This window comes from Rhinoraja longicauda, chromosome 9 (assembly GCF_053455715.1).
Source record: "Rhinoraja longicauda isolate Sanriku21f chromosome 9, sRhiLon1.1, whole genome shotgun sequence".
In the NCBI taxonomy this organism is placed as follows: Eukaryota; Metazoa; Chordata; class Chondrichthyes; order Rajiformes; family Arhynchobatidae; genus Rhinoraja; species Rhinoraja longicauda.
Genome location: NC_135961.1, coordinates 44,167,855 through 44,182,785, shown reverse-complemented (window position 1 = coordinate 44,182,785; position 14,931 = coordinate 44,167,855). Strand labels below are relative to the sequence as shown.

The 14,931-nt window shown below is 48.2% G+C and overlaps 1 protein-coding gene and 1 long non-coding RNA gene across 4 annotated transcripts in view; one reads left to right on the top strand and one right to left on the bottom strand.

Annotated features, from left to right (window-relative positions):
• Window positions 1-3,270: 3,270 nt before the first annotated feature.
• Window positions 3,271-5,027, bottom strand: LOC144596979 (uncharacterized). Its single transcript, XR_013547678.1, has 3 exons — window positions 4,735-5,027; window positions 4,543-4,641; window positions 3,271-3,347 (listed from the first exon to the last, which is right to left on the bottom strand). It is a non-coding gene; the product is annotated as an uncharacterized LOC144596979 (long non-coding RNA).
• A 149-nt stretch (window positions 5,028-5,176) lies between these two features.
• The window catches only part of akt3a (v-akt murine thymoma viral oncogene homolog 3a), a 321,945-nt gene continuing 312,190 nt past the window's right edge, over window positions 5,177-14,931 (top strand). For 2 of the 3 annotated variants that reach the window (XM_078405356.1, XM_078405355.1), the window contains exons 1-2: window positions 5,177-5,440; window positions 6,769-6,921. In XM_078405356.1, coding sequence (XP_078261482.1) covers window positions 6,876-6,921 — 46 coding nt within the window. In that variant the 5' untranslated portion in view covers window positions 5,177-5,440; window positions 6,769-6,875. The remainder of the gene's footprint in view (window positions 5,441-6,768; window positions 6,922-14,931) is intronic. The other variant, XM_078405357.1, reaches the window with a different exon arrangement.

The following is a 14,931-nucleotide window of genomic DNA, read 5'->3' as shown; positions in this document are numbered from 1 at the left end:
ATCACTCTCAATCAGTACCCCGTTCCTGCCTTCTCCCCATACCCCCTCACTCCGCTATCCTTAAGAGCTCTATCCAGCTCTCTCTTGAAAGCATCCAACGAACTGGCCTCCACTGCCTTCTGAGGCAGAGAATTCCACACCTTCACCACTCTCTGACTGAAAAAGTTCTTCCTCATCTCTGTTCTAAATGGCCTACCCCTTATTCTTAAACTGTGGCCCCTTGTTCTGGACTCCCCCAACATTGGGAACATGTCTCCTGCCTCTAATGTGTCCAATCCCCTAATTATCTTATATGTTTCAATAAGATCCCCCCTCATCCTTCTAAATTCCAGTGTATACAAGCCTAATTGCTCCAGCCTTTCAACATACGACAGTCCCGCCATTCCGGGAATCAACCTAGTGAACCTACGCTGCACGCCCTCAATAGCAAGAATATCCTTCCTCAAATTTGGAGACCAAAACTGCACACAGTACTCCAGGTGCGGTCTCACCAGGGCCCGGTACAACTGTAGAAGGACCTCTTTGCTCCTATACTCAACTCCTCTTGTTACGAAGGCCAACATTCCATTGGCTTTCTTCACTGCCTGCTGTACCTGCATGCTTCCTTTCAGTGACTGATGCACTACGACACCCAGATCTCGTTGAACATCCCCTCTTCCTAACTTGACACCATTCAGATAATAATCTGCCTTTCTATTCTTACTTCCAAAATGAATAATCTCACACTTATCTACATTAAACTGCATCTGCCATGTATCCGCCCACTCACACAACCTGTCCAAGTCACCCTGCAGCCTTATTGCATCTTCCTCACAATTCACACTACCCCCCAGCTTAGTATCATCTGCAAATTTGCTAATGGTACTTTTAATCCCTTCATCTAAGTCATTAATGTATATCGTAAATAGCTGGGGTCCCAGCATCGAACCTTGCGGTACCCCACTGGTCACTGCCTGCCATTCCGAAAGGGCCCCATTTATCCCCACTCTTTGCTTTGTCTGTCAACCAATTTTCTATCCATGTCAGTACCCTACCCCCAATACCATGTGCTCTAATTTTGCCCACTAATCTCCTATGTGGGACCTTGTCGAAGGCTTTCTGAAAGTCGAGGTACACCACATCCACTGACTCTCCCCTGTCAATTTTCCTAGTTACATCCTCAAAAAATTCCAGTAGATTTGTCAAGCATGATTTCCCCTTCGTAAATCCATGCTGACTCGGAATGATCCTGTTACTGCTATCCAAATGCTCAGCAATTTCGTCTTTTATAATTGACTCCAGCATCTTCCCCACCACTGATGTCAGACTAACTGGTCTATAATTACCCGTTTTCTCTCTCCCTCCTTTCTTGAAAAGTGGGATAACATTTGCTATCCTCTAATCCACTTTCATTCTATTGACAAGGCAAAATGTAGATTGCAAAGTAGAAAGTGTAATATCTCAATGTCTTATATTCTAAGAGTCATAACTGAACATTATCATTTTTAACTTGACAATATCTGCAATGTCATTTTGTAGGCAATAGAAATAAGACCTAGGTTGTATATATTTGTTGTTGTTTATTTGGATTAACAATGAGCAATCGATAGATAATTGTATGTTTTTACCATAAAAGTTGGAGTTGCTATGAATTTGTTATATTCAATGTAATATGAATCCATCTTTACATTTTGTGAACAAGTAAATTGATTATATGAGGAAAATTGTATGTGTGAATCTGCTTTACAGCATTTAAATATAAAGAATGCATTGCAGACATGCATGATATTGTGAGCTTTTACTGCAGTAACAAGAGATAATAAACACCCTTAAAATGGAGAAATTGACTTTTGCTAATAACTAACTTTAATTCCCAAGGTTTTTTTAAAAAGACTGGAACCCGTGAATTTAGTTGCAATAACAGCCTTTCTAAACTGGACATTCCAGTGAATACACATAATTGACACGCAAGTATAGCAGCAGCTATGTTAGGATACAGATTAAATTAGTAAACTAGTAAACCAGACACACATATTCAAATTCAATAACATCATCTGGAGAATTTAATTTCAGTTAATTAAATAATACTGGATTTTTTAAAGAAAATCTTGTATTATAAATGGAGACAGGAAAATATTATTGTAGCTGTTAAAAATCCATCCAGTTCACAAATGGTCTTTAGGGAAGAAGATCCAACATCCATACTCTGGTTTGTTTAAATGTGACTCTTTGATTCACAATAATGTGGGCTTTATAAATGCTCTCTTGTACGCCGATAACAATTATATATCCACACTAATTGAGGTCTGCCAATAAAAGAAGTAAAGGATCCAGTTGCAAGAGGAAGTAGAGAGGCCCAGGTCTTGAAGCTTGGTGAAATTGTTTGGAGGGGATGGTTGTGTTGAATGCCGAGCTGCAATTGACAAACAGCTGCTTGATGTAGGCTTTTGTGGTATCCAGATAGTCCAAAACAAATTGGAGAGCCAGTGAGATAGCACTTGCTATTGACCTGTTGTGGAAATAAGCAAATTGACACAGATCCAGGTCATTTTTGAGGCCAGAGTTGATTCACACCATAAACAACCTCTCAAAGCATTTCATGACAGTGGGTATGTCATTGAGGCAGGTCACCATACTCTTCTTGGACTCCGATACGATAGAAGCCCTAAGAGGTAAATGGGAACATCACATTGCTAATGAGAGATGTTAAAGATGTCCTTCAATACTTCAGACAGCTGGTCTGCGAGGGTTCATCAGTACTTAGCCAGATACACTGACTGAGCTGGACACTTTACATGGGTTCATCCTCATGACGGATGCTCTGATGCCAGCCTCAAGGACTGAGATCTCACGTCGTCGGGAACTGTGGAGACTCCTGTAGGTGCGTTGTAGTTCTCCCTTTCGAAGCATGCATAAAAGGAATTGAGCTCATCTGCAAATTATGCGGCACTACCATTTATGCTACATGGTTTCCCCTTGGAATTGTCTGGAATTGTCTCCTTGTACTTGCAATGACACATGTCGTACCTGGACTTTTTGCATGACTCTGGATCACTATTCCTAGTTGCTACAGATCTAGCCTTCATGATCCTCCTGGTTCATCCAGAGCTTCTGGTTGAGAAAGACAGTATGTTTTTTATAGATACACACTTGTCTTTATGAAATTAGTGATAACTGTGGCATATCCATTCAGGTCCACTGATAAATCCTTGAACAGCCCAGACATGCTGAAAATGGAAGATCTGTCCCCAAAAAACCAATCAAGCAATAACCATTATACTCACCGAATCACCTCCTTCAGCCAATTCCCAACCTCCTCCATCACCATTCCTTGCAGTTCAACCAATCAGACGTAGCTGCATAATGTTCTTGGAAAATTTGAACAATGAATTCAGGTTGCATGAAAAATCATGGCAGAAAGTGAAACACGGGCAAAGACACCTCCTGTTCATTGAAACGTAATTTCTTCCTTGAGATGAATTAGTCATACTTAATGTCAGATAGCTTTTGGAAGAAGCATTTTATAGTAACAAGAAATGTATTCTGGGTCAACTTTAATCATCATGACCTTGACTGCCTTGGCTGATGCCTTGACATTGTTATTGATGGACAGCTGTTTGCCCTGAAGGATATACCTGCCAGACTGGACCAGCAATGTGGTAGAAGAACAAGTATAAAGAATTTTTTTTTACCTTGTCATCACCAATCTATATGTTGCAGATTACTGTCACATACTGTAATCTTTATCGAAATTAAGACCTTTTTATACTGAAGACATTCTTTATCTTGTTCCATGGGACTATCACAAAGCTAAATCATATACATTCAGAATAGATGTTGCAGCTCCTATATGGACTTTCATGAGGCACAGCAGGTCATCAGTAGCAATAAGATTATATACTTTCATAATGGCACAGCATACTTCTATTACAATTTCATCACAAATTAGCCAGGTTCATTAGCCTGGTTCATTGAAGCATGCTAATTCGCAGGCAGAACGTGTACTTAAAAATGAAGAAATTAGTGAAGCTATAACACAGGACTACTTGTATCATAAACGGTGCAAATAGCATTTTATATATTGAGCTTAATTTCTCCACGGCCAATGTATATTATACTACCAAATCTGATCATGAATTGCAGTGCACAATTAAATAATTAATAGGAGAGGGAGGATCTATCAATATTGACAAAGCACTTAAGATCAAAAATCAAAGCTTAAAAGTATTTGCAACCATCGATGAAAAAAAGTAGTGAGCAGAAGATTAATCTTGACCTCATGATCGCTTCTCCCCACCAGCAGCAATTTGATTTGTTTCATGCAAGGTCAACAACTGGTGCACCAGACACTGAAAAGGCTGTGAAGCTTTGACAGCATCCTGGCACGAAGATGAAATCTTGTGCTCGAGAACAAGATATGCACCCTAATCTCTTTACCACTTCAGCTACAATACTGGTATCTATATACAGTGAAATATTGCCCAGAAATGTCTTGTCCATAAAAAGTAGAAATTCAATCCAGTTCCATCAAGCTACTCTCGGTCTCTTAAAGGCAAAGCATACCTGGTTCCTTTGATCAAGACTTGCTTCAATGTTCCTCTGGGCCGCTGTGTGAACAGAGGGATTTTGCCCAAGAGAATTCACTGTACAGTGCCTGGCAGCCTGAGAATGGACAAAAGTCTGATCAATCTGGGCCTGGAAGTATGAGTATCAGGAGCTAGGAAATACGATGTCTGAGTTTGTTTGAAATCTTACATTATTATCTTTCCTTCACAAAGTTGGATCAAAGCTGAATAATTGACAACCCAGCAAAAAGGTGGGTAATAAATTGACCAAACCGTCTCCAGTGAGCCATTTAGGCTAAGTGATACATCTTGGTCATGCACTTGATACCCAACATGCATGAATTAATGAAAATAATAACATAAATGACAGAACAGGGGTAACCTAGTTGCAATTTGTTCATGCAATTATTTATTTTCTCTTACAGAGGAATAATCAGTATTCTTAGGCAGGTTTTCAAGCACTGGTGTCACTAATGCCCCCCATTCAACTACTGTACTGTACTAGTAAGTGGGGGAAGGGGGAGCGCCAGTGGAGGTGGGAACAGCGCAGTGGATCTCGCGAGATTTCTTCCCGGAGAGGCAGCGCGAGGGGGGGAGGGAAAGAACTCTCCAGTAACGGAGGAGCCGCGAGACGCGTCGCCCGTGACGTCAGGAGTTTTCCCCTCAAAGTCAACAAGAACAAGAAGCAGCTGGAGTTTCAATGTGAAACAATTAGAAAATACAGCAATAATTTTTATTTTTTTTTAAACACCCCAGTCATCCTCAGTGACAGCAGCCGAGCCGCCCAAAGGATAGCCACGCAGCGGATTAGTCGGCCGGTGGGTGGGTAGGTGGGTAGGCGAGCGAACCAGCCAGCCAGCCGGCCGGCCGGCGGTAAACGTCTGCTGAGCCTGAAGGTAGGCGACTAGGATGGAGATGTCTGGATGGCATGGGTGGGAGATGGACGGCGGGTAGCCGCCGGCGGCCCACCGTGGCCTGGCCCGTTACCTCACTACAACCTCCACCCCACCCTTTTTCTTTCTTCCGCAGAGCACATTTTTTGGTGATCATATATAGAGTGGGAGACTTTGTATTGGGGAGGGGGTCGACAAGGAGGGGGTGCGGATGGTGGAACAGGAGGAGGGGTTTATGTCTGTGGCCTAGTGTAGATCGGTCCTCTCCATCACCATAACTACAACTAACTGACCCCAATAACTTTGGAGCACAATTGCTCTGGTGGGGGCCAGCAATAACTCTTAATTTGTTGATATTGCGTTGCAGTCTGGAATACTTTTTTTTAAGGCAAATGCAATTTAATGAATGAAAAGACGAGATGGTCGTGGTGATGTTCAAAAGCCGATTTTGAATAAGATCCTGCAACCATAGAAAAAAACAGAATTTGCGAATTCAATGAAGAATAAATAAATCTACCAGACAGTCCTTTGCACTTTCCTTCAGTTTCACCCGACAGGATTTTTTTAATGAGATGCCCCAGCACACCAGTCTAATTCAGCGACATATTGATTTTGTATGAATTTATTTTTATCAGTTTGGGGATGGTGAGGTTGGTGGCGAGAAGACACTTAAGATTGCTATGAGTATTTTTGTCTGGATGCTTCAGTTTAATTTTGTATTATCTCAAAAATGACATTCTTATTTGAAATAAAAGTAAATGTTCTCGGGTGGAGGATGTAGGGTCTACCCAGCGTCTGCTGTAGGGATGTTATGTCTGCTAATTAAAAATATATGCTAACAGCTTAAATGAAGGACAAGCAGGTTGGCTCGTTTATATTATTTCAATACGCTGAACCTGTCGTGACACAACATAGGCTGAAGCTTAATTATTGGGCGATGAATAAGTCTTCAAAGTGCATCTAATTTAATCATTAAAGTCATTTTTTACTTCAAATGTAACTATGTACCGAAGAATCCTGCCGATATCTTGTTGCAAATCGGCTATTTAAATATTTTTAATGATGTACGGGAATATTGTGATTATATTTCAAATACAGTATTTATTTTCGTAAAGTAACTCTTCGATATTAGATTAAAGTGAATCAAATTTAACGAAGTCCAGTAATGTAATTCTAAATTGCATGAAGGCCCATTTACTAAAATAGTATTTTCAGCTTTTTTTTTTCTCTGGATAAGTATGTCATTGAAGCATCACAAGACTGAAATTGCGATATGATCGTTTGGTGCGTCATTTTTCGCGTTCAAATTGTGGTATTATTTTCCCTGACAGTGGTGGCTATCGAGTTGGAATTCGGCTTAAGGAAATACAGTGTGAAGGCAGAACCAGTCCAAAAGACGACTTGCTCGGCTAGCTGGGGTCTGGGGGGAACCGCGGAGATGAGCGATATAACTATTGTGAAGGAAGGATGGGTGCAAAAAAGAGGTAAGCTTGGCATTATTTAGGTTATCAAATGGTATCGCGAATAAGAATGGAAATGGATTTTAAAGATGAATTAATGGAGGGTGGATTGCAGAAATGAGCACCCGAGTACTGAACAGTTTTTTGAGTATGCAAACGTTACGCGGCGTGATTTCAACGTTGACGTAACGGGCATAATGCAACTCGGATTCTTTTTTTGATTTGGAATGTTTTGACCCATTACTTAAACAATGACTTCGATTAGGTTTTTTAAAACTTGTTTTGAATCGCGTCAATTGCAGTTGCAGATTTGTAATATAATCAAAATAGGAAACAGATCTGTTTACATATTAGTTTTGGCTTGGGTCCATTGTTTCTTTCGTGTTCAGTTGGTTTAGTGGTAATGTTAGCAGTTGGTCCTTCGTGGCGTGTGATCATAAAAATAGAGTAAGTGATTAGGGAGTTTGGAAATAACAAAACAATTTCCTGTTTATTTCAAAATGACTATGCTCCCTGTGGAGGGTTGTGCATTGTTTAACATGGCATAAAAAATCTAGTATTATTATTTTTAAAAATGGGAATGTATGATGAAATGGTCATAGTTCTAGGCCTATTTATTGTGGTGAATGAAGAGGTAAACATTGACACGGTAATGGTATGTTAGTTTGTTAATAGATTAATAACAATGCTTTGCGGATGGTATAAGTGCTAGTGTTCAATATTCTTAAACTAATTTGACATACCTCCTGCAGAAGATGAGCTTGATTAGAAATGCTTTGTTTTATGTATTGGATAACATTTTACTGTTTGTATTAACCTGATCTTACAGAATAGGGATTGATGATTGTGATATTCTTGTGATTTAAGACTTTAAAGTTTTTAAATTAATTAAAATCAATTGTGAGACTTTTATAACCCGTTTTAATTATCCCACTTTTTCTGTTAGATTTTAACTGTTCACTGTTGTTATGGAATGTGTGGCTGCAAGTCATGGAATTGTGAACTACTGTTGTAGAATTAATGTTAGTGGAATATGCAAGTAGAACTTCCTATTGCAAAAACAAACTGCCAGGAAATATATCATGTCTTGTTGATGTATCTATAAATAATAACTCTGGAGTAGCTCAAATGCTTTGAAATTTTGAACTGTTAAAACAAATTTGTTACAGCTGATTTCTTGTGGAAAAGGAAATGTAACTATTTTAAAAGGTGCTCCATCAAATGGAGGCATGTACATGACCATATTTAAGCCTAAAGTATGATCCTAATATAAATTATTTGAAACATCATAATTCTCAGTTACTGTTCATGCTTAATTGTTTAAACATTTGAGTCTTAAATAACATTGTAAGTTTGGAGTTCCCAGTTATTATCTTCTTTGTTTGTTTATATTTTATTTTGAACATGTAAAACAAAAACAGATAAAAACAAAACAAAATAACAATGTAATGAACAATAAACCTATATACAACTCAATGAATAAATTCTCATAACACAAACTATATCTTACATGTTCGAAAAAGAGTAGGAGGAAGTATACACTTCTCTGCTTCTCATCAATGAATTCACAAACTTTATCTCATATATATATATACACACACACACAAACATATACATACGCACATACATATATCTCTAATAGATTAATCAACAATGACTTAAAAATGTGATTTTTATTTAAATGTGACTCGTGTGCCACAATAATTTTAATTGATACATTGACTTTTGCAGCAATAAAACAGTTTGGCTCATCATTCCTATGCTAGGACCTTGAAAGAACTATAAAAATTGCCTTGTGTTGTGTTCTTTTCCCTATATACATATATTGAAATTGGTTCTAATTTCCTGATGAAAGTAGAATAAATAACTTTTGGTACTTTTTTCAGGCATTACATTCCAAGTAGCAATTTTGAGTTTGGTTTAGAAATAGTGTGGAAACAGGCCCTTCGGCCAACCGAGTCCACACTGACCAGCGATCCCTGCGCAATAACGCCACCCTACACACACTTGGGACAATTTTTATACTATACCAAGCCAATTAACATACATACCTGTACGTCTTTGGAGTGTGGGAGGAAACCGAAGATCTCAGAGTAAACCCACGCGGTCACGGGGAGAACGTACAAAACTCCGTATGAACATCACCTGCAGTCGGGATTGAACCCGTCTCGGGTGTTGCAAGCGTTGCCAGGCAGCAAGTCTATCGCTGTGCCCCCTTAAAATAAAAAAATATCTTCTCTCCTCTTTTGCATCTACCACAAATATTTGGGAATTTTATTTTTCCTTGTATAAACAGCGTGAAAATTTCAATACCTCAATAAGCGAGTTTGGTATTCCGACTGAGCATGCTCAGGTCTTAGGTCGTGGGGGCAAAGAGTTGTCACCAGCTCATCTGCTCCACTTTTGTTTTATTAGTTTTTTTCAGTTTTTCTGCATATAGGTAAGAAAATACTGTTTTCAAAACTGTTAATTTAGTGTATATATAGTTAATTAGTACAAACTACGATGATTTTGTAGGGTGTTTTTGCTTTATGCGGCGAGTTTCCCTCAACTTATCCCGACTCTTTAACTTGTCCCGGAGCCTTGGGAACCCTCTTTCTCCCCCTCCCTCTTTCTCCCCCTCCCTCTTTCTCCCCCTCCTTCTTTCTCCCCCTCCCTCTTTCTCCCCCTCCCTCTTTCTCCCCCTCCCTCTTTCTCCCCCTCCCTCTTTCTCCCCCTCCCTCTTTCTCCCCCTCCCTCTTTCTCCCCCTCCCTCTTTCTCCCCCTCCCTCTTTCTCCCCCTCCCTCTTTCTCCCCCTCCCTCTTTCTCCCCCTCCCTCTTTCTCCCCCTCCCACTTTCTCCCCCTCCCTCTTTCTCACCCTCCCTCTTTCTCCCCCTCCCTCTTTCTCCCCCTCCCTCTTTCTCCCCCTCCCTCTTTCTCCCCCTCCCTCTTTCTCCCCCTCCCTCTTTCTCCCCCTCCCTCTTTCTCCCCCTCCCTCTTTCTCCCCCTCCCTCTTTCTCCCCCTCCCTCTTTCTCCCCCTCCCTCTTTCTCCCCCTCCCTCTTTCTCCCCCTCCCTCTTTCTCCCCCTCCCTCTTTCTCCCCCTCCCTCTTTCTCCCCCTCCCTCTTTCTCCCCCTCCCTCTTTCCCCCCCCTCCCTCTTTCTCCCCCTCCCTCTTTCTCCCCCTCCCTCTTTCTCCCCCTCCTCTTTCTCCCCCTCCCTCTTTCTCCCCCTCCCTCTTTCTCCCCCTCCCTCTCCCCCTCCCTCTTTCTCCCCCTCCCTCTTTCTCCCCCTCCCTCTTTCTCCCCCTCCCTCTTTCTCCCCTCCCTCTTTCTCCCCCTCCCTCTTTCTCCCCCTCCCTCTTTCTGCCCCTCCCTCTTTCTCCCCCTCCCTCTTTCTCCCCCTCCCCCTTTCTCTCCCCTCCCCCTTTCTCCCCCTCCCCCTTTCTCCCCCTCCCCCTTTCTCCCCTCCCCCTTTCTCCCCCTCCCCCTTTCTCCCCTCCCCCATTCTCCCCCTCCCCCTTTCTCCCCTCCCCCTTTCTCCCTCCCCCTTTCTCCCCTCCCCCTTTCTCCCCTCCCCCTTTCTCCCCTCCCCCTTTCTCCCCTCCCCCTTTCTCCCTCCCCCTTTCTCCCTCCCCCTTTCTCCCCTCCCCTTTCTCCCCTCCCCCTTTCTCCCCTCCCACTTTCTCCCCCTTTCTCCCCTCCCCCTTTTTCTCCCCCTCCCCCCTTTCTCCCCTCCCCCTTTCTCCCCCTCCCTCTTTCTCCCCTCCCTCTTTCTCCCCTCCCTCTTTCTCCCCCTCCCTCTTTCTCCCCCTCCCTCTTTCTCCCCCTCTCCCTCTTTCTCCCCCTCCCTCTTTCTCCCCTCCTCTTTCTCCCCCTCCCTCTTTCTCCCCCTCCCTCTTTCTCCCCCTCCCTCTTTCTCCCCTCCCTCTTTCTCCCCCTCCCTCTTTCTCCCCCTCCCTCTTTCTCCCCCTCCCTCTTTCTCCCCTCCCTCTTTCTCCCCCTCCCTCTTTCTCCGCCTCCCCCTTTCTCCCCTCCCCCTTTCTCCCTCCCCCTTTCTCCCCCTCCCCCTTTCTCCCCTCCCCCTTTCTCCCCCTCCCCCTTTCTTCTCCCTCCCCTTTCTCCCCCTCCCCCTTTCTCCCCCTCCCCCTTCTCCCCCTCCCCCTTTCTCCCTCCCCTTTCTCCCCTCCCCCTTTCTCCCCCTCCCTCTTTCTCCCCCTCCCTCTTTCTCCCCCTCCCTCTTTCTCCCCCTCCCTCTTTCTCCCCTCCCTCTTTCTCCCCCTCCCTCTTTCTCCCCCTCCCTCTTTCTCCCCTCCCTCTTTCTCCTCCCTCCCTCTTTCTCCCCTCCCCCTTTCTCCCCTCCCCCTTTCTCCCCTCCCCCTTTCTCCCCTCCCCTTTCTCCCCCTCCCCCTTTCTCCCCTCCCCCTTTCTCCCCTCCCCCTTTCTCCCCTCCCCCTTTCTCCCCTCCCCCTTTCTCCCCCTCCCCCTTTCTCCCCCTCCCCCTTTCTCCCCTCCCCCTTTCTCCCCTCCCCCTTTCTCCCCTCCCCTTTCTCCCTCCCCCTTTCTCCCCTCCCCTTTCTCTCCCTCCCCCTTTCTCCCCTCCCCCTTTCTCCCCTCCCCTTTCTCCCCCTCCCTCTTTCTCCCCCTCCCTCTTTCTCCCCCTCCCTCTTTCTCCCCCTCCCTCTTTCTCCCCTCCCTCTTTCTCCCCCTCCCTCTTTCTCCCCCTCCCTCTTTCTCCCCCTCCCTCTTTCTCCCCTCCCTCTTTCTCCCCCTCCCTCTTTTTTCCCCCTCCCTCTTTCTCCCCCTCCCTCTTTCTCCCCCTCCCTCTTCTCCCCCTCCCTCTTTCTCCCTCTTTCTCCTCCTCCCTCTTTCTCCCTCCCTCTTTCTCCCCTCCCTCTTTCTCCCCCTCCCTCTTTCTCCCCTCCCTCTTTCTCCCCTCCCTCTTCTCCCCCTCCCTCTTCTCCCCTCCCTCTTTCTCCCCCTCCCTCTTTCTCCCCCTCCCTCTTTCTCCCCCTCCCTCTTTCTCCCCCTCCCTCTTTCTCCCCCTCCCTCTTCTCCCCTCCCTCTTTCTCCCTCCCTCTTTCTCCCTCCTCTTTCTCCCTCCCTCTTTCTCCCCTCCCTCTTTCTCCCCTCCCTCTTTCTCCCCTCCCTCTTTCTCCCCTCCCTCTTTCTCCCACTCCCTCTTCTCCCCCTCCCTCTTTCTCCCCCTCCCTCTTTCTCCCCTCCCTCTTTCTCCCCTCCTCTTTCTCCCCCTCCCCTCCCCCTCCTCTTTCTCCCCCTCCCTCTTTCTCCCCCTCCCTCTTTCTCCCCCTCCCTCTTTCTCCCCCTCCTCTTCTCCCCCTCCCTCTTTCTCCCCCTCCCTCTTTCTCCCCCTCCCTCTTTCTCCCCCTCCCTCTTTCTCCCCCTCCCTCTTTCTCCCCCTCCCTCTTTCTCCCCCTCCCTCTTTCTCCCCCTCCCTCTTTCTCCCCCTCCCTCTTTCTCCCCCTCCCTCTTTCTCCCCTCCCTCTTTCTCCCCCTCCCTCTTTCTCCCCTCCCTCTTTCTCCCCTCCCTCTTTCTCCCCTCCCTCTTTCTCCCCTCCCTCTTTCTCCCCTCCCTCTTTCTCCCCTCCCTCTTTCTCCCCTCCCTCTTTCTCCCCCTCTTTCTCCCCCTCCCTCTTTCTCCCCCTCCCTCTTTCTCCCCTCCCTCTTTCTCCCCCTCCCTCTTTCTCCCCCTCCCTCTTTCTCCCCCTCCCTCTTTCTCCCCCTCCCTTTTCTCCCCTCCCTCTTTCTCCCCCTCCCTCTTTCTCCCCCTCCCTCTTTCTCCCCTCCCTCTTTCTCCCCCTCCCTCTTTCTCCCTCCCTCTTTCTCCCCCTCCCTCTTTCTCCCCCTCCCTCTTTCTCCCCCTCCCTCTTTCTCCCCCTCCTCTTCTCTCCCCCTCCCTCTTTCTCCCCCTCCCTCTTTCTCCCCCTCCCTCTTTCTCCCCCCCCCTCTTTCTCCCCTCTCCCTCTTTCTCCCTTTCCCTCTTTCTCCCCCTCCCTCCTTCTCCCCTCCCCCTTCTCCCCCTCCCCCTTTCTCCCCCTCCCCCTTTCTCCCCTCCCACTTTCTCCCCTCCCCCTTTCTCCCCCTCCCCCTTTCTCCCCCTCCCCCTTTCTCCCCCTCCCCCTTTCTCCCCCTCCCCCTTTCTCCCCCTCCCCCTTTCTCCCCCTCCCCCTTTCTCCCCTCCCCCTTTCTCCCCCTCCCCCTTTCTCCCCCTCCCCCTTTCTCACCCTCCCCCTTTCTCACCCTCCCCCTTCCTCACCCTTTCTCCTCTCCCCCTTTCCCCCTCCCCCTTCCCCCCTCCCCCTTTCCCCCTCCCCCTTTCCCCCTCCCCCTTTCCCCCTCCCCCTTTCCCCCTCCCCCTTTCCCCTTTCCCCTTCTCCCCCTTTCTCCCCCTCCCCCTTTCTCCCCCTTCCCCTTTCTCCCCTTCTCCTTCCCTTTCTCCCCCTTTCTCCTTCTCCCCTTTCTCCTTCTCCCCCTTTCTCCTTCTCCCCCTTTCTCCCCTCCCCCTTTCTCCCCTCCCCCTTTCTCCCCTCCCCCTTTCTCCCCTCCCCCTTTCTCCCCTCCCCTTTCTCCCCTCCCCTTTCTCCCCTCCCCCTTTCTCCCCCTCCCCTTTCTCCCCCTCCCCTTTCTCCCCCTCCCCCTTTCTCCCCCTCCCCCTTTCTCCCCCTCCCCCTTTCTCCCCTCCCCCTTTCTCCCCTCCCCCTTTCTCCCCTCCCCCTTTCTCCCCTCCCCCTTTCTCCCCTCCCCCTTTCTCCCCTCCCCCTTTCTCCACTCGCCCTTTCTCCCCTCCCCCTTTCTCCCCTCCCCCTTTCTCCCCTCCCCTTTCTCCCCTCCCCTTTCTCCCCTCCCCTTTCTCCCCTCCCCCTTTCTCCCCTCCACCTTTCTCCCCTCCCCCTTTCTCCCCTCCCCCTTTCTCCCCTCCCCCTTTCTCCCCTCCCCCTTCTCCCCTCCCCCTTCTCCCCTCCCCCTTCTCCCCTCCCCCTTCTCCCTCCCCTTTCTCCCCTCCCCTTTATCCCCTCCCCTTTCTCCCTCCCCCTTTCTCCCCTCCCCCTTTCTCCCCTCCCCCATTCTCCCCTCCCCCTTTCTCCCCCTCCCCCTTTCTCCCCCTCCCCCTTTCTCCCCTCCCCCTTTCTCCCCCTCCCCCTTTCTCCCCCTCCCCCTTTCTCCCCTCCCCCTTTCTCCCCCCTCCCCTTTCTCCCCTCCCCCTTTCTCCCCTCCCCCTTTCTCCCCCTCCCCCTTTCTCCCCTCCCCCTTTCTCCCTCCCTCTTCTCCCCTCCCCTTTATCCCCTCCCCCTTTCTCCCCCTCCCCCTTTCTCCCCTCCCCCTCTTTCTCCCCCTCCCCTTTCTCCCCCTCCCCTTTCTCCCCCTCCCCCTTTCTCCCCCTCCCCTTTATCCCCTCCCCTTTATCCCCTCCCCCTTTCTCCCCCTCCCCCTTTCTTCCCATCCCCCTTCCCCCCCCTCTCCCCCCCTTTCTCCCCCCCCTTTCTCCCCCCCTTTCTCCCCCCCTTTCTCCCCCCCTTTCTCTCACCCCCCTCTCTCCCTCCTCTCTCCCTATCCCCCTTCTCCCCCTCCCCTTCTCCCCTCCCCTTCTCCCCCTCCCTTCTCCCCTCCCCTTCTCCCCCTCCCCTTTCTCCCCCTCCCCTTTCTCCCCCTCCCCTTTCTCCCCCTCCCCTTTCTCCCCCTCCCTTTCTCCCCTCCCCTTTCTCCCCTCCCCTTTCTCCCCCTCCCCTTTCTCCCCCTCCCCCTTTCTCCCCCTCCCCCTTTCTCCCCCTCCCCCTTTCTCCCCCTCCCCCTTTCTCCCCCTCCCCCTTTCTCCCCCTCCCCCTTTCATCCCCTCCCCCTTTCATCCCCTCCCCCTTTCATCCCTCCCCCTTTCTCCCCCTCCCCTTTCTCCCCCTCCCCTTTCTCCCCCTCCCCTTTCTCCCTCTCCCCCTTTCTCCCCTCCCCCTTTCTCCCCTCCCCCTTTCTCCCCTCCCCCTTTCTCCCCCTCCCCCTTTCTCCCCCTCCCCCTTTCCCCCCCTTTCTCCCCTTTTCTCC